The sequence below is a fragment of the Myxine glutinosa genome, chromosome 4, assembly GCF_964187855.1.
Source record: "Myxine glutinosa chromosome 4, kmMyxGlut1.1, whole genome shotgun sequence".
In the NCBI taxonomy this organism is placed as follows: domain Eukaryota; kingdom Metazoa; phylum Chordata; class Myxini; order Myxiniformes; family Myxinidae; genus Myxine; species Myxine glutinosa.
The window spans coordinates 194096635-194116548 of record NC_136264.1 but is presented as its reverse complement, the minus strand read 5'-3'; the positions used below and the strand labels follow the sequence as shown (position 1 = coordinate 194116548).

At 43.5% G+C, this 19914-nt stretch overlaps 1 protein-coding gene across 2 annotated transcripts in view; it reads right to left on the bottom strand.

Annotated features, from left to right (window-relative positions):
* Positions 1-773: 773 nt before the first annotated feature.
* Positions 774-19914, bottom strand: part of GALK1 (galactokinase 1) — a 57887-nt gene continuing 38746 nt past the window's right edge. The window contains exons 6-9 of one of the 2 annotated variants that reach the window (XM_068114166.2): positions 15181-15362; positions 14903-15053; positions 5263-5425; positions 774-1627 (exon numbers count right to left, since the gene is read on the bottom strand). In XM_068114166.2, coding sequence (XP_067970267.1) covers positions 1556-1627; positions 5263-5425; positions 14903-15053; positions 15181-15362 — 568 coding nt within the window. In that variant the 3' untranslated portion in view covers positions 774-1555. The remainder of the gene's footprint in view (positions 1628-5262; positions 5426-14902; positions 15054-15180; positions 15363-19914) is intronic. The other variant, XM_068114168.2, reaches the window with a different exon arrangement.

Sequence of the window (19914 nt, the reverse complement as noted above, 5' to 3'; positions counted from 1 at the left end):
TTTTGTGGAGCACCCCAAACATATAGACCACAAACACATTTGATTACCTTTTGAAACAGTTGCGACTGCTGTTTATCACTAAATGGAAAGGGAAGAAACGTATAAACCACAAACACATTTGATTACCTTTTGAAATCGCTACTGCTGTTTAACACTAAACTGAAAGGGAAGAAACCCGGGGTGAGTTCAGTTACCAAGCAGTTAGCTAGCGCTTTCCAAGCCAGCCGTTCCTTACCAATGGTATCAAATGGAGTGCTTGCTCAAATGCTTAAGCCACTTTGTGAACATTCCACAATAAACTTGGTAACTGAACACACCTCGGACGTTCTTGAGGCCTTAGCTTAGATCTACTGTAAACGATATACCCCAGAGGATAATAACATGATCCTTCCTGCCACTCCCATACAGAGTGGGTGTAGTCATTTAAAAAGTTAGAGGTCATATAACAGTTTACCCCACGTGGTCTTGAGAAACAACGACTTCGCCTGGGTCTACGAGCAGCAAATTTGATTGGTTGTGATGACGTAAAATGCAAAAAAATAAATCAATTGGAAGTTTACTGCCATTGATGCAACGTCTTTTACACCACCTTATTTAACATGTTACATTAGTTATTTGTGCCTGTTGTTTATCCTTTATGACGTCCTTAAAACCAGTACGTTTCCTCTTTTCAATGATTTTCAATGTTGTTTGACTGCCAGAAAGACCACCAATTGCCTAACCTTGCTTTTCCCTTTGTGTGTGTGGGGTAAATTACAACCGAAAAACAACAATAACAAGCAAAATAAAATTTTATTCCAATTGATTATCCGACAATACCACCAACAAACATTATTAATGTCATTTCACAATGATATCACGTTACATTGATCCACTTTGTTTAAATTGAACGTTTGGACCCAATTCACGGATTGATGGAAGACCCCCATCCACGCCCCCAATCACCACCATAATACATTTCCTCTAGCCCTTTACCAAGACAAAAATACCATATGCGATATAAGTGGTGTCTGTCAATTTGAGTTTGTATGACAGATAGTAGGAAAAGTGTAGGATTTTGGGAGCTAAATAATAATCAATTGAAGGATACACGATTCTTTCCTGAGCAAAAAGAGATCTCTGAATGTTGAAGGAAAGAGGAATCGAGATGGTGTGCACAGCTTCACGGAATGTTTAACAGTTCATAATTGGTGATGGTAAACGTTACTTATCGATCGGATTTGTGTTATTGTTATATTCCAGTGTGCTCATGAGCTGGCAGGATGGCCTAGACTCCAGGAATGCACACTCACCTCTACGCCGTCTAGACTGGGTTTGATTCTGAACCCAGCTATAAACCGTCATCCTTAACCACAGTGATTACTGACAATGTTGTACCGCACGCAACACACGTCTTGGACTTGGCATGAGTCGAGTGCAGCAGTGTATGCGGTTGAGCCGTGTTTGTAACCCTTCTGGAGGCAATTAAGATCCAGTGTAGAGAATGTGATGTACACATTGATAACCGTAGAGGAGACCAGGGTTTGAGTGTTGAGCGTATGGTCGAGCCGTGCCATTAGACATGCAGGACCTGTGCACCTTCCGAAGCGTTGACAATGTAGAACTTGCTATTTCCTTTGTAATGTTCCTGAGAAACGAACAGAGTAAAGTTCACTTTAAAGTCATTGACAACTTGGCCTGGTATTCACAGTTGTAATAAACACCTGATAATGTCAGCCACACCTTGTGTGTAATTGTACAATATGTACCACAGAATGCTTTGTTCTGAACTGAATTGAAAGCATGTGCTTGGGGGTTGATAATGCAAACCAAGTAAAACAATAATGTAAACTAAGCACACATTTTCACAAACAAACGGGACAATGGGCCTTCTTGGTCTTGAACATGTGCAATAAATTGAAACACTTGGTCTTTATGCCAACTGTTAGAAACAAGCATGAACATGGGAGGAATGGGGCGTTGAGTCCCTGGGATTTTGGGATAGCACCACAATCAAGGATTAGCTTTGATCAGCTTTGTGCAGGAAGGGTCATATTATTGTAAAATTGTCAAGGATGGTGCCACGATCACTGTAGTGTCACCAGGATGAGCCACGAGGTGAGGGAGGTGTGTGATAGAAACACCGCAATGTAATCATCAATATTGTAATCACTGCTGTGATAGTTGAGGAAACGTTGGTGAGGAAAGTGTGTGATAAAAGACACCATGTTATAATCATATCAATATTGCAATTACCTCAGTGCCGGGACCATCCGACGAGGGAAAGGAAAAACAGGCACACCCGATTGAAAAATTGCCACACCCGGTTGGTCGGTGCCACAACAAATTGAGTGGAGGGAAAATCCGGGCACACCCAATTGGTCAGTGCCGTGACCAATTGACGAGTGAAGGGAAAAAAGGGCACACCCAATTGGTCAGTGCCGCAACCAATCGACGAGTGAATATTTCTGAGATAGCTACAGCCACACAAGCTCTATTTATTATGGTAGATATATCACTGCCAATCATGTTTTAGCCAACTCTCAGCTCATAGAATCATCATACTAAAATACGCAATTTGGTGTCTGTCTGTCTGATGATTTTTTGACCGCGATACATTCCGTCGTTACTTATCTAATCTTAACCAAACTTGACAGGATGACTGAGGGTTACATAATGAAGGTTGTAGCACATTCATTAGCCCCTCTCCCCAAGGGAGTTTTCTCCCCCGAGCGGGGTTTCCCCACCATTGCCGTCAATTGGGATGAACGTAGAGGTGTATATCAATGTTGTTAAATTAGCTTTATCGTGGTGTTTTCCCAAGGCCGCTTTGAACAACAAAACTAACGATAATAGCATAATATTAATCTTATTACAAAACAATATTGATACCATTAATATCCCACCTCCCCAAGGTGTTTTTCCTCCTCGAACAAATGTTGAGTCAACGTTCATAAATAGCTCATCATGGCATTTCTGTGGGAGCAACAGCCCAACGCCCTCGACCAGAAGTAAAAATATTATAAACCACAAACACGTATGATTAGCTTTTTAAACAGTCGCTAATGCTATTTATAACATTAAACAAAGAAATTTGGAGGAATCCCAACATCCGTGAGGTAGGTTTCACTTACAGAACTGAGCGAAGATCTACAGTACTCTATATACCCCACATGAGTTGGGTTAATAACATGACCCTTCCTGGCGCTAACGTGGCGTTTTTCGTGGCGGCCTTTTGAAACTCGCTCCTGCTGTTTAACACGAAACTGAAAGGGAGGAAGACCGGGTTGTGCTCATTTATCAAGCAGCTAGCTAGCGCTTGCCAAGCAAGCCGTTCCTTAAGGGTTTTGAATGGAGTGCTTGCTCGAATGCTTTAACCGCTTGGCGATCTCTCCACAAGAAACTTGGTAAATGAACACACACCCAATGTTCTTGAGACCTGACCAGAGATCATATGTAATCTATATACACCAAAGAGGAATGACCCTTCCTGCCCCTCCTGTAGTGAGTGGGTGTACTAGTGTTTTAAATCGATGATCATCTTCACCTTAAGGAGATAGCTCATGCAACAATATACATCTCATTACCCTGCGCTGGCGAAGCGAAATACAGGGTTAAGCATTCGGGTACGTACGTACGTGTCTGCGTTTCAGTAAAGTAAAGTGTGTGCCGTGTCAGCATTTAAAAAATTAATTTTCTCGGCAACCGTTGGTCCTATTGACATGAAATTTTCACCATAGGAGGGCCTCCTCCTGTAGAATATTTTAGTGAATATTATGACGTCACAGGTCACGTGGTACGGGCGCCATCTTGGGGAAAAAACTTTGCACCTCTATTTCTCAAAAACCGCTGCACATAAATAATTGAGAAAGATGTCATTGCAAAGAACTCTCCATGCGGAATAACATATGTGAATGATGATGTCATAGGTGCCGCCGTTATGATGTCATAATTCAACAAGTAAAAAACTTTATCCGATCAGGATGAAATATCTTGAGCATCTTCTCGGTATAAATTGATGCAGAAATAAAATTATGACATCGTAGGTCACGTGGTTCGGCCGCCATATTGTTTTGAGTGAAAAGCCTGAAAAACACTAAAATCCAATTTTCTCCAAAAGGACTGAACAGATCGAGGCCAAACTTTGCAGGCAGAATCGCATAGCCATGACGAACAAAAAAGTCAGGGAGCATGACGGAATGCGTCACATGGTTTCAGTTATGACATTTTTAAGCATAAACTTTAAAAACCTAGCTCCTCCCTAATTTTTGATCCTGTCGAGGGGAACCTTCACAGATGTGTTCAACATATCAATCTACTAAAATGATCTTTTGGAATTTGCGATTGGTGACGTGGTTTGGCAGATATAAATAATTAAACGAAAATATTAAAAAATGTATAACTCTCGAACCGCTTCATTGATCGATGTGAAACTTTACATTATAGTTGAGGTAATGAAGTGTAACAAGTGTGGAAAATTTCAAGATCATTGCTTGTACGGTCTGGAAGCTAGAAGTTGTTATTGCGTGAAGAAGAAGAGTCTCCAAGAGTGGGCATGGAATTAATTATCACATTGCACATGATAAGCAGGCAAAGTACGAAACGATCTCACGGGGTAATTTTGACCTCAAATAAAATTCTGATTTCAGATTTGTCAATCGCTGAGGTATATTAACACAAGACAAAACAGATTTGGCGAAATTCCGACGATTTTTGACGAAAATATAACATTTGTGTCTGCATTTCAGTAAAGTAAAGTGTGCGCCGTGTCAGCATTTAAAAAATTGAAACGTGGCTCATTGTAAATAACTCAATATGGGGAATAGGTATTGTTAACAATGATGTCATTGGTGCCATAATTATGACGTCATAATTCGACAGGGACAACGCTTAGTCTGATCAGTTTGAAATGTATTGAGCGTGATCTATGCAACAATTATTTAGAGAATATAAATTTATGATGTCATCGCTCACGTGGTCTGGCAGCCATATTGGATCAAAAAAAAAAGAAACGTTCAAAAACAGAAGAGTTGGCTCACACCAAGTTGACTGCGCAGGGTAAGTATTCTATGAATACCATCTTGTTTTCTTCTTTTATTCACTTCTCCAGCCACAATGACTCTCACCAACCTTCCCACTGGACTCAAGGATGCAATTTAATATCAAGCAAAGCAAAATTATTGGGATGGTGCTTTCATCAAAGTTTCCTGTTGTTGCCTCATGTATTACAGAATTGAACCGACATATTAAAGCTCTGACGGAGGTGCACACATGCACACGCACCTGCAAGTGGTCGATGGCTCCAGTCGTTGCCGAGGCTTCCAGCAAAGTCACAGTGCAGCCCCCAAAACCGCCCCCTGTGAGGCGTGAGCCGTAGACCCCCGGGACCGCCTTTGCCAGCTCCACGAGTTGGTCGAGTTCTGGTGAGCTCACCTCGTAATCACAGCTGTTTTGGTTGAAAGTGTGCCAATAATCAAGAAGGAAAAGTTGAGATGTCACCCAAAGCGATACTACACTCGGGCTTTTTGTCTTTCTTGCAGTTATTTCTGCATTTTCATAAATTATCTAGACATGAAAAATTACTAGAAGGATACATTCATACAGTCACATGAAAAAGTAAGTACACCCCATGTAAAGTTTTGACTTTTTCAACATATTTCAACATACAGCTATTTCATCTCATTTCAACATTATTGATAGATAAAGGTGATATAATGACAAATATCATGAAACATTTACATTTTGTAGTCCATTGTATAATTTAAATAAACATAAATACAAATTTCGCATGTGGAAAAAGTAAGTACACCCTTGGCTCTAACAGGTGGTATTGCCCCCTTTGGCAGAAACAACCTCAAGTAGGCGTTTCTAAAAACTGTCTACCAGTTTCTGACATCGACTGGGAGAAATTTTTGCCCACTCCTCCATGCAGAATTCTTTCAGCTGTGCGATGTTTGAGGGGTTTCTTGCATGCACAGCCCGTTTCAAATCCCCCCACAACATCTCGATGGGATTTAGATCCGGGCTTTGACTTGGCCATTCCAGAACCCTCCATTTCTTTCTTTTCAGCCATTCCTTGGTGGATTTAGTGGTATGTTTAGGGTCATTGTCATGTTGCAAGGTCCACCTTCGGTTGAGCTTCAACACTCCGACAGATGGCCTCACATTATCCTCAAGCAACCTCTGGTACAATGAAGAATTCATAGTGGATTCTATGATGGTGAGCTGCCCAGGCCCTGATGCAGCAAAGCTGCCCCAAACCATAATATTTCCACCACCATGCTTAACAGTTGGTATCAGGTTCTTGTGGTCAAATACTGTCTTTGGTTTTCACCAAACATGTCTTCTGGTACTGTGGCCAAATAGCTCTACCTTTGACTCATCTGTCCAGAGCACATTGTTCCAGAAGTGTTGGTCTTTGCCTAGGTGTTCATTGGCAAACTTTAGTCTTGCCCTGATGTTCTTTCTGGACAGCACAGGTTTCCTCCTGGCACACCTCCCATGTAGATCAAATTTGTGCAGCCTCTTTCTAATGGTAGACTCGTGCACTTTGACATCATCAGTGGCATGTGCTACCTGTAGGTCCCGTGATGACATTCTGGGGTTCTTAGAGACTTCTTTCAGCATCTTGCGGTCTGCTCTCAAGCTGAACTTGCTGGGGCGGCCTGGCCTGAACAAGTTGGCAGTTGTTTGGAATCCTCTCCACTTGTAGATGATGTTCCGGACAGTCGAATGATTGATTTCAAATTGTTTGGAGATCTTTTTAAATCCCTTCCCAGACACGTAGGCATCTATAACCTTCTTTCTGAAGGCCTCAGAGAGCTCTTTTGATCTAGGCATGGTGACGCTGCACACTTCAAAAACAAAGAGCAAACCAAACTAAATATCTGAGGTTTAAATAAGACAGATTCCTCCAAGATCCTCTCTAACGATGTTCTAATCATTTGCACCTGAGCTGGTGCACCTGATTCTAATTTTAGGTATTTGAAGTAGTGATAAATGTAGGGGTGTACTTACTTTTTCCACATGCGGAATTTGCATTTATATTTATTGAAATTATACAATGGACTACAAAATGTAAATGTTTCATGATATTTGTCATATTATATCACCTTTATCTATCAATAATGTTGAAATGAGATGAAATAGCTGTATGTTGAAATATATTGAAAAAGTCAAAACTTTACATGGGGTGTACTTACTTTTTCACGTGACTGTATAAATAGAACAGCACACGGAAGAGTGCATACCTACGCCATGCTGAACAGTTTACATTTTGTATCGCACTGATAGGCCGGATCTGCATCCGGACATGAACCAGAATGTAACCAACTCGTTCTTGTCACCTACCCAACAAGTTTCATCCGAATCCGTCCATAACCTTTTGAGATATTATGCTATAATGTCAGACCCAAACATTCACAGGGGGATACATTCCTGGAAAATGCCACGAATGCTGAATCCGCAAATGTGGGGGCATTGTTCCAATGGGAAAGGGGGGGGGGGGGTGGGGGGAGGATAGGTTCCCGATGGTTCGTGATTCATGGAAAATGCCGTGAATAGTGACACCACTAATATCTGGGCATTGTTTCAATGGGGGTAAAGAGGGATAGGTTCCCACGGTTCGAGACTCATGAGAAAAATTCCGTGAATGGTGACACCGTGAATGTTGGGGCATTGTTTCAATGGAAAAAGAGGGGGGGGGGGGGGGATAAGTTCCCGGCAATTCGTGATTCATGGAAAATGCCGGGAATGGCAATTCACCACTAATGTCAGGCCATCTTACTATAATTCACCAAATGTCCGTCTGTCCATTTGAAGGTACCGCAAAAACGGCTCAACCGATCGCAAGGATATTTTGGGTGGGTATTCCTGGGACCCCTGGGAGTAAAATAGGCTATATTGTTTTTCCAATTTTTCCAAGTTTTCCAATTTTCCAGTTTTTCCAAACACGATGGAATAATATTTACCGATATGAACAGTGATGTGGCTTTTATTGAAATTCTACAAATACTGTTTAGATTTTGATAACAATTATGAACCTGCCGCGAATGCGGAAGTGGACAGATGATGGTAATGCGCGGGTTTGATAATATCCAAATACAACTGTCATTCAATCGTAATGTTTTCGTTTGTTTTCGTAATCGTAATGTTTTCGTAATCGTAAATGGCCTCTAAAGGTGGTTATTATATATTTATATATTCAATCGTAATGTTAAATCATTAAACGTTAATCGTGTTAATTGTTTTGTTAAAGTATCAATTGATGATTGGAATTGAGTGAATACAATTACGATTTTGAATTCGTAATTGTATTCACCCACCCGTACGGAACTTCACATCAGGATTTAAATATTTGTTTATGTCACAAATGTTGTTAAAAGTTTATTTTTTATATTATTGTTATTTCATTTGTGATTGGAGTTATGCTGTTTGGAATGAAAAAAGAGATATCGAGTTCAAGTGAATGACGGAATGCCGTGATGGTTTCTACTTTCTAGACGTGAATTCGGGGATCGCCATATGCAGATTCGCCAATGACTGGGAATGGAACAAACGTACCCGTTTGTTTGCCAATGGGTACGTTTTTCATGGAAGTCCTTCACGAACTTGCTGTCCATGTCTGACGTGTGACTGAAGGTGCTACAGGAATGTGGAATTTATTGGTTTCATGCTTTAGCATTCACTGTTTCTGCATTGTCTGTTTGCTTCTGGCCTCACACCCGTGTGTAGCACGGGTACCTCACTAGTTGTTTCAATGGGGTAAAGGGGGGATAGGTTTCCGCAGTTCACGATTCATGAAAAATTCCGCAAATCGTGACAGCGAATGTCGGGGCATTGTTTCAATGGAAAAAGGGGGGATAGGTTCCCGGCGGCTCCTGATTATAAAAAAAAATAACCACCTTTAGAGCCATTTTTCCCCGCAAAGCGGGGGTTGGCCTTTTTCGGGAACCGTGGTTGTTGTTGTTTTTTGGTCCCCTTTTTGAAGCAATGTTTTACGGCCAGATGCCCTTCCTGACGCCAACCCTTTTTACCGCCTTTAACGACAAACAGGGAATTACCAGTGAACTGGTACTCAATTAGCCGACCTCGGAAGGATGACAGGCTGAGTCAACCCCCCTGGCGTTAATTCAGCGATCGACCGGGATTCGAACCCAGGATCCTAGGATCCTAAGCCGGCACCCTAGCCGCTAGCCCAACACCAGGGTTTGCAGAAATAGCAGCTCTCAAGAAATAGCAGCAGAAATAACTCTCATAGCAGAAAATTCAAAACGTTAAAAAAATTTCGACCGCAAATGCATGTGATTACAGTTTCATTTAAAAAATGCTTACAAATGAAAAAAACCCCACAACAACCAGTTCCCGTTTCCAATGTTTCTTGAAGGAATGCGATTACAGTTTATTAAAAGTGCTTAACCAACTGTACCATAAAAAAAACAAAAAAAAAACAACAGTAGGTGCTGTGCTGTTCAAATTTTTATTTACACAAAGACACCCTCTGGGGTTTTGCCACAACTTTTCAAATGATGCTGATGAAAAATTAATATCCACTGAACTCATTTAACTCCTCTGAAAACAATGTAAGTCAGGATGCTGATGAGTTGTGCACCTTAAGGGATGTAGGTGAGTGCACCGAGGTAGAGGCAGGGGAAGGTGCTCATGCTACTGGCATGGAGGGACCATTGCAAACAAAATGCGTGATCGAGAGCTGCCTGGCAATATGCCACAGGTTTCGATGTAGCACCTTGTATGGGATCATCACGTCATCCAACCCCCTCTTGAACTTGAGGTAACGCTCTATGACCATGTCGGTGTCTTGCAGCCTGTCAGCATTTGCCCGCATGTCCCGCAAGACTTCACCCAGGAACTTGACAGTGAGGTTGGGCATTGGCACCTCTTCCTCCTCATCACTGCCCACCTCCTCCTCCTCCTCCCTGGAAACCTTGGTAATGGCGTCCAACTCCTCCTCAGTGAGCTCGTCAGGTATGCGAGGGGATAATATCCCCCAACTCCTCAGGCTCCATGTTGTCAAAGCCTCCCCCCCCCATCCCCCCCACCTCCTCCACCTGCCGTGTCAACCCAGCAATTTCATTCCTCTCATCCATGTTGTCAGAAAAGCCTGTAAAGGTCTTCACTGCCTGTGGCTTCAGGTTTTGCCAGCAGGCGTTGATGGTGGAGGCTCTCACCTCGTCTAGCAGCTCTTTGATGAGGCAGATGCAGTGGGCTATTTTGAATTCTTTCCAACGCTGCCCGACGGTGAGCTCTGGGTCAGAGTCCATTGCATCCGAAATGTGGCGAAAGGTGCAGCGAGTATAGCAAGGTCCAGCTCACAGAAAGTGGAGATTAGCCCTTGGTTGAGCGGCTGGATCAGCGATGTGTGTTGGGGACAGGAAGATCACCTCGACGTTCGGGTGAGCCACCTTCAGGTGCCCAGGGTGGCTTGGAGCATTATAGAGGAGCAGGAGAACCTTGAACACAAGGTTTTTTTTTTCTGGAGAACATTGAACACTCTCCATCTAAGGGACAAAATAGTTATAGAATCAGTCCATGACAATTTCTGCCATTACCCACACCTTCCTGTTGTCCCTCCAAAACATGGGCAGCATGTATTTTGTGTTGGGATCTTTTTCCAAAACAGGCCGGTCTCGTCAGCGTTGAACATCTGCTCTGGCAAGTACCCCTTCTCGTCGATGAGCTGCGCGGCTTGAGCAGGGAACGTTTTGGCCACCTCTTGGTCAGTACAGGCACACTCACTTGACAGTTTGATGTTGCAGAGACCGTACCACTTCTTGAAATTGTCAAACCATCCCTTGCCCACTCAGAATGGACTGGGGCTGCTCGTACCCACATCGCTCAGTGCATCACTCGTCGCCACAACCACATCACTCGTGCTAGTGCCACCTGCGCCAGCCAGATATGCGTACATACATCTCACCTTTGCGCGACTGAGAGATCCACTTAACAGCATGTGAAATGTCTTCCATCCATATGTTGAGACCCTTCACCCTTTCTATGTGGATGTCCTGAACCTGGGCGACCACTTTGGTGCTTGATACAGCGTTCGCTGCAACATTTTCTCGGATCCTCTTCTCGTTTTTCAATATGTAGCGAACGGTGGATTCGTTTACTCCATACAGTCTGTCCACAGAGGCCGCACTCTCTTTCTCCTCTTGAAAGCCGTTCCAGCAGCTCCACTTTCTGGCTGAGGCTCATCACTTTCTTCTGCCTTTTGGCAGTCGACGCATCTCTGACACCAGTCTTGCACTTGGGAGCCATGTTTGATCAATGAGCGGAGCGAGAGGCAAAACAAAGCTCAAGGCAGCGGGACGAGAAGAATGATCGAGACCCAGGACACGCTGGACATAAGTAATCATGCGGGCATTGTGTTGTAGGTGTGGGAGGGGTGAGTATTAAGCCCATTGTTTGTGAGGGATGTTGGCAGGTGATGTCATCTTCGGCAACTGGTAATAGATGCAGCAAATCATTTTAATTGTGTAACTCCATGTCCCTGCTCTCAAATGTTGTGTTTGTGTCCTTCCCCCTCTCTCCCCATCTTGTCAACCGCTCCCCTTATTTTGTGTTTTATGTGTCGGTTTGACCTTTTGTGTGATTAATGTTAGCTTTTTCACGAGCCTCGATCTTGATCTTGTACACAAAAAAAAACAAAAAAAACTCGTGGGTAATGACGTCTTACACAGCTGTGGTAGATGCGGTGAAGCGTTTTACATTGTGTAACTAGCAGGAGATGACGTCTTGCGCAGCAGCTGGTAGACACGGAGGAGTGTCTTTATAGCACGAATGGTGGGACATGTCGTGCATGTAGTTTTATAGCGCGAATAGTGGGACATGTTGTGCATGTCGTTTTATAGCGCGAAGAGTAGGACATCTCGTGCATATAATTTTATAGTGCGAATGATGGAACATGCAGCATAGCTCACTTATAGCACAGCTAAAAATAAATTAATGCGCCCTTGAAAATCCGTGAAAATGTGAAGCAAGGGATCGTTTCTTCACATTTACATTTTCAAAAAGTACGGATTTTTCAGATTTTAAACTTTACATAAATAATGTCATTGCAATTCTTCAGCACAATGCTGTCCCATAAACATAAAAAATGTTTGCTTAATAATTATCTAGCAGTTAAAAGCTAAAATGGGCGCACCTAATTGGGAAAAACATTGCAATGACATTATTTATGTGAAATTTAAAATGTGAACAATGGGGCATTGACCAATCGGGTGTGTCTGTTGCAAAATCACACCCAATAGGGTAAAACGTTTTGGTTTATAAAAAGGTAAATTAAGAAACTAGGTCCAGAAAAGAGCAGAACCACAGCTGGGGACAAAGGATTAACAAAGTAAGGAGAAGGGGGAATGGGACGACATGAGCACGTGTGCACATCAGTATTAGCATATAAGGTGCAGGAGAAAGGGGAGAGGGTCTCAGCGATTGCAGAAAAGCTCAGGGGTAGAGATGGGAGAGACAATGAGGTAGTGGTAGGTAACAGACTAGAAGGCCTGGAAAGAAGAGCGTAAGACAGATTCAGTAAGACAATTCCACATTTGTCAGAGGAGGGAAAACAAATGAATTGAGGTGAGTATCAAGCTTGCACCTGAGGATAATAGGTAATGGTTTTGGTGGAATATGTGACCTGTAGGAGCAGGGGTTGGGCAGTGAGGGTCGGAGGAGCAAGAGCAACATGGATCTGGTAAATGACTGCAAGGACACCGAACTGAGATTCCATTGACATGGGAGGCCTATGACTCCAAGGCTTCAATGAAAGACAAGATGGGAAGCAGCTGTAACAGTACATGTCGGGGAGCCAAATTCCATGACACTTCAGATGAAGATCTTGTATTACATTACAAGCTGAGGATGGACTCGGTCCTATTGAGAATTTGGAGGCCAGGGCCAGCTTTCTGATATGATCTGCTCAAGAAAGCTATTGTTGATGGTGAAGATGACTTCCAGGTAGATAATGGGTTCTTAAAAAAAAATTTTTTTAAATATCATTAGAGGACACTGCCACAGCCTGCTCTGGTGGAGGGTTGAGGAACAGTCCTGTATAGGGTAGGGTCTTAGACGCAAGATGACAAAATGGATTTTCCAGTGAAGAAGGGGGGTCATCAATGTAAACCAAGAAGAGGAGTGGTCCCAGAATGTTACTTTGAGGGATTCTGACCTACAGGTCATCCCCTATCCATACCCATGGTCCTTTCTACCCTCATTAACCCTCCCCAAGCCCACCTCTTTCCAGGTTATCAGGCCCCCCCCCCCCGACCCCCTCCTCATCGTTTTTTTGTTTGTTTGTTTGTTCCATTTCTGCTTCTTCCCCAGTTTTCCCTTCTCCACTCCTGGTATTGAGAGTTTGTGTCTATATCCAGCTTGTTCCTCCCCCTTCCCTTCCCCTCCCCTTGCTCTTGTGCTTCCCCATGTCCTTTCATCCTCCAAGTCTCCTCCTATCTATCTTCTCCGTCTACCCCACTATTGATGTATTTCCCCCGATTTTCCACTGTACTTTTTGTTCTGTGACATCCTGGTACGTTCCCTGTTCTCGCCCCTCCACGAGCCTCAACTCTGTGTACAAAATTAAAAGAGGTGTACAGCATAGGTGGGAAGGCCATTGAAAGCAACCATCTGCTTGTGAGTGGATATAAAAACTGCTAACCAGTCTATGCGTAGACCCTGAACACCATTAACTGACGGTTTGGTAAACAGGGCAAGGTGCCGGACAATGTCAAATGCTTTGGCACATGCCCAGCTAGATGTGACCTTTAGTTTCAGATTACGAGGAATAAAATTATTTGGCGGAAGTCAAACTGATGATCGTAGATAAATCTGGAGGCCTGATGTAATGATGAATGCCATTAGTTTGACTATGAGGGGCTCATTATTTGACTATGAGGGGCTGACTGATTTGTCGTTGAGAGGATCAGTTTTTGAAATTTGCTAAAATTTGTGACTTTTCATGCTGCAAATAGGTGGCCCTCAGAGAAAGACCTGGAAAGGAGCAAAGAAAGTGGAATAGAATTAGGAGAAAAAAGAAAGAATAGGTAACAAAATTTAGGGACTAAAGTGCTGGGGGTCATTGGGTCCAGTAACAGTGAATGAGTCAGGATTGGCAAGGAATCTATACACCTATGAGGGAGGGAGTTTTCTGTGAGTGGGTGGTTGGTTGTGAGGGATGAGTTGTAGGATGACGAATCTGAGACTATGGACCTCTGCAGGATGACGTGTACTCTAGAAGTGCCCTCTCCCTCCCATCACCTCCTTACCTAAAATCAGTTACAATTTAAAACGAGAGGTTCCAGGGAACCTGAACTCAACTGGTCAATATCAATATGGTTAGAATATGCATAATAGAACCACAAACTATATAGTTTATATGTGCTAAGGAGGTACAGTAACGTTGAAGGTATCTCATGTTCAAACAGGAAACTAGAAAAAATTGAGTTTTAAGTGAGGCATGAAAAGTAAAACTACAATTACTTTTCTCAGATTTCAGACTTGAATTTATTATATGTGTTGAGGTTTGTTACATACTGTCCTCACACCAAGTTTCAGCCTTCTAGCTACATTAGGAAGTACCAGATTGACAAAAATTGATTTTTCAATATGGCCGCCCTGCCGCGACCATTTTTGGGCGTGCAAACCCCAAAGGCAATCCCAAACTAGTTTATGTCTTAAAGATGCTGCATAAAAGTTTCATCAAAACTGATCAATATTTGTGACTTTTAGAGCGTAGACGTCGAATTGTTTACAGACGACAGACAGACAGACAGACGATAGATGGACGACGGACGACGGACACTGGGTGTCGGCAAACACTCAGCTGGACATAGTCCAGTTGAGTTAAAAATCAATCACCCTCAACGATGACCTCACCCACCCTTCGTCAAATGGCACGAGGCATTCATTGTACCTTAGCGAAGTGTGGCTTTCTGTCATCAGCTTTCCAAAGGCCCCAAAGTCCCCAGTTCTCAAGGCATGCGCGGCCTGCGTTGTGCGTGCAATCTCTGTGATGACGTGCCTCGCGCGCCGGAACACCACATCGGAAACGTGTCGACGCAGCTCTGTACAATTTGTGCATCAAAACAAAACTCGACTGCCTGACACAAGCACGGCATTTCAAACCAAATGGCAATATGGTTATTCTTGTTAATGCAAGACACCGTGCCGAGCGTTTCGCTCTCATCGTACCTCGTAAGTCATCCTGCTTTGCCACTCTTAGGCTGGGAAGACCAAGGGCCTTCGCCGCCTCCTGACACTCCTGCCGCCGCAGCGCATACTCGGAACCTGCGAGCTCGTGGCGCACGCCAGAGTCTGTGATGAGGACGACCACGTTGGACTCCCTCATTGGCACCAACTCGAATTCAAATGACCTGAAGAACATCCAACACGGCCTTGTAAGAAAGGTTAAAACAATTCTCCTTGGAAAGTGCAAATGAAGAAGTAACAAGCATTCTGAGTATTGCGCTGCAATACATGTCCCCTGCCAAAGTTCAAAGTGCCATAACTTTGTCAAAAATGATCAAATATGCAAATTTATGCACGGTTGATGCTGGTTTTCAAACTTGATCTGAGGTATGCTGAGACACGTGTGTCACGCCTCGCCTCGTTGATAAGCCCGCAATGTCGCTCCGTGGAGTGGCCTGCACGTATTGCACTGTGTGAATTATATAAATTATTACCAACTCACGGTCTGAGGTACTAGCGATTCAAGAGATATCCATTTTTTTATGGCACATTGGAGAAGCCAATGCGAGGTTTCTTCTTCCTCAGCTTGTCACAACTCTGTCAAATGCGATCGAGTTAAAAAAGTCAGAATTTGACCAAATCTGTTTTATTCGTTTGTTAATATACCTCAGCTATTGACAAATCTTCAATTAGAATTTTATTTGAGGTTAAAATGACCGCGACAGGTCGTGTCCAACGATGCTTTCAGTCTGTACATGTGATAAATAATTAAATCCGCACACGACGCCTCTTCTTCTTCACGCAATAACAACTTCTAGCTTCCAGACCGTACATCCAATCATCTTGAAATTTTGCACACTTGTTACTCTTCATGACTTCTACTATAGTATGAAGTTTCACGTCGATCCATAAAGCGATTGAAGAGATATCCATTTTAAAAATATTTTCGTTTAATTAACGATATCTGCCAAACCACGTGAGCTATCGCAAATTCCAAAAGGACATTTTAGTAGACTGACATGCGGAACAGATCTGTGAGGTTTCCCCTCGATTGGATCAAAAATGATGGAGGGGCTCGGTTTTAAAGGTTCATGCTTAAAAACGTCATAACTCTGAAACCATGTGACGCATGACGTCATGCTCGCTGACTTTTTTATTCGTCATGGGTATGTGATTCTGCCTGCAAAGCTTGGCCTCGATCTGTTCAGCCGTTGCAGAGAAAAAGGGGTTTTCGTGTTTTCACGAAAAACAATATGGCGCCCGAACCACGTGACCTGTGACGTCATAATTACCATTAAAATATTCTACAGACCGAGTCCCACCTATGGTGAAAATTTGATCTCAATCGGTCCTATTATTGCAGAGAAAATCTTTTTTAAAGGAAACAAGCGTTACGCCTAGGTCCCCCGTCAGGGAAGTGATGTGAGTAGACAAAGTGGAACACGCAGAAAACATGCTATGACATGATATTTCGCTCACAAGGGTCAGACAAACATGGAGGCGGCCATCTTGGATTTTGACGTGGCGACCCAATTTTCAATAGCGTTCTTCCTTATGCCGAGATACACCCACACACCAGAAGGTACTTTGCTTATTTTTCAAGATATTTCGCTCACAAGGTTCAGACATATATATGGTGGCGGCTGTCCTGGATTTTGACGTGGCGACCCACTTTACAATAACGGTCTTCCTTATGCCGAGATACACCCACACACCAAATTAGAAGTTGGTACTTTGCTTATCTTTCAAGATATTCTTCTCACAAGATTCAGACATACATGGCGGCGGCCATCTTGGATTTTGACGTGGCGACCCAATTTTAAACAGCGTTCTTCCGTGTGCCTAGATACACCCACACACCAGATTAGAAGTTGGTACTTCGCTTATTTTTCGAGATATTTCGCTCACAAGGTTCAGACATATATATGGTGGCGGCCATCTTGGATTTTGACGTGGCGACCCAATTTTCAATAGCGTTCTTCCATATGGCGAGATACACCCACACACCAAATTAGAAGTTGGTACTTCGCTTATTTTTCAAGATATTCATCTCACAAGTGTCGGACATACATCGTGGCGGCCATCTTGGATTTTGACGTGGCGACCCAATTTTCAATAGCGTTCTTCCTTATGCCTAGATACACCCACACACCAGATTAGAAGTTGGTACTTCGCTTATTTTTCAAGATATGCAGGTTACAAGGTTCAGACATAGATGGCATCAGACATACATGGCGGCGGCCATCTTGGATTTTGACGTGGCGACCCAATTTTCAATAGCGTTCTTCCTTATGCAGAGATACACCCACACACCAAATTAGAAGTTGGTACTTTGCTTATTTTTCAAGATATTCATCTCACAAGTTTCAGACATACATGGCGGTGGCCATCTTGGCTTTTGACGTGGCGACCCAATTTTCAATAGCGTTCTTCCTTATGCAGAGATACACCCACACACCAGATTAGACGTTGGTACTTCGCTTATTTTTCGAGATATTTCGCTCACAAGTTTCAGACATATATGTGGTGGCGGCCATCTTGGATTTTGACGTGGCGACCCAATTTTCAATAGCGTTCGTCCTTATGCCTAGATACACCCACACACCAGATTAGAAGTTGGTACTTCGCTTATTTTTCAAGATATGCAGGTTACAAGGTTCAGACATACATGGCATCAGACATACATGGCGGCGGCCATCTTGGATTTTAACGTGGGTTGCACCCTCACACCAAATTCGAATGCGGTCCTTCGCTTACGCACGCACGCACACACGCACGCACGGACGGACGGACATACGGACGGAGGGGAAAGCCATAGTCCCCCTTTCGCTCCGCTGAGCGACGGGGGACAATTAAAACTTAAAATGACACTGAGTTATATTAAGGATCATCAGAATTATCAGAATTACCAATGTTCAAAGTGCCATAACTTTGTCAAAAATGATCGAAACGTCGTGAAGTTCGAACTTGATCTGTAACTTATCATGAGGAAACCATGTGCCAAGGTTGAAATCATTAGCTTTAAGCGTTTAGAAAAAAAGTCCGGAAAACTGTTCTTTGAGTGACGGACTGACGGACTGACCGACTGACAGACTGACGGACGGACGGAGGGACGGCGTGCAAACCTATAGTCCCCTCCGGTGTACACCGGTAGGGGACTAACAAGCGTTACGCCTAGGTCCCCCGTCGGTGAAGTGATGTGAGTTGACAAAGTGGAAGACGCAAGGCGGCCATCTTGGATTTTGACGTGGCGACCCAATTTTAAACAGCGTTCTTCCGTGTGCCTAGATACACCCACACACCAGATTAGAAGTTGGTACTTCGCTTATTTTTCGAGATATTTCGCTCACAAGGTTCAGACATATATATGGTGGCGGCCATCTTGGATTTTGACGTGGCGACCCAATTTTCAAGAGCGTTCTTCCATATGGCGAGATACACCCACACACCAAATTAGAAGTTGGTACTTCGCTTATTTTTCAAGATATTCATCTCACAAGTGTCGGACATACATCGTGGCGGCCATCTTGGATTTTGACGTGGCGACCCAATTTTCAATAGCGTTCTTCCTTATGCCTAGATACACCCACACACCAGATTAGAAGTTGGTACTTCGCTTATTTTTCAAGATATGCAGGTTACAAGGTTCAGACATAGATGGCATCAGACATACATGGCGGCGGCCATCTTGGATTTTGACGTGGCGACCCAATTTTCAATAGCGTTCTTCCTTATGCAGAGATACACCCACACACCAAATTAGAAGTTGGTACTTTGCTTATTTTTCAAGATATTCATCTCACAAGTTTCAGACATACATGGCGGTGGCCATCTTGGCTTTTGACGTGGCGACCCAATTTTCAATAGCGTTCTTCCTTATGCAGAGATACACCCACACACCAGATTAGACGTTGGTACTTCGCTTATTTTTCGAGATATTTCGCTCACAAGTTTCAGACATATATGTGGTGGCGGCCATCTTGGATTTTGACGTGGCGACCCAATTTTCAATAGCGTTCGTCCTTATGCCTAGATACACCCACACACCAGATTAGAAGTTGGTACTTCGCTTATTTTTCAAGATATGCAGGTTACAAGGTTCAGACATACATGGCATCAGACATACATGGCGGCGGCCATCTTGGATTTTAACGTGGGTTGCACCCTCACACCAAATTCGAATGCGGTCCTTCGCTTACGCACGCACGCACACACGCACGCACGGACGGACGGACATACGGACGGAGGGGAAAGCCATAGTCCCCCTTTCGCTCCGCTGAGCGACGGGGGACAATTAAAACTTAAAATGGCACTGAGTTATATTAAGGATCATCAGAATTATCAGAAATACCAATGTTCAAAGTGCCATAACTTTGTCAAAAATGATCGAAACGTCGTGAAGTTCGAACTTGATCTGTAACTTATCATGAGGAAACCATGTGCCAAGGTTGAAATCATTAGCTTTAAGCGTTTAGAAAAAAAGTCCGGAAAACTGTTCTTTGAGTGACGGACTGACGGACTGACCGACTGACAGACTGACGGACGGACGGAGGGACGGCGTGCAAACCTATAGTCCCCTCCGGTGTACACCGGTAGGGGACTAACAAGCGTTACGCCTAGGTCCCCCGTCGGTGAAGTGATGTGAGTTGACAAAGTGGAAGACGCAAGGCGGCCATCTTGGATTTCGACGTGGCGACCCAATTTTCAATAGCGTTCTCCCTTATGCGTAGATACACC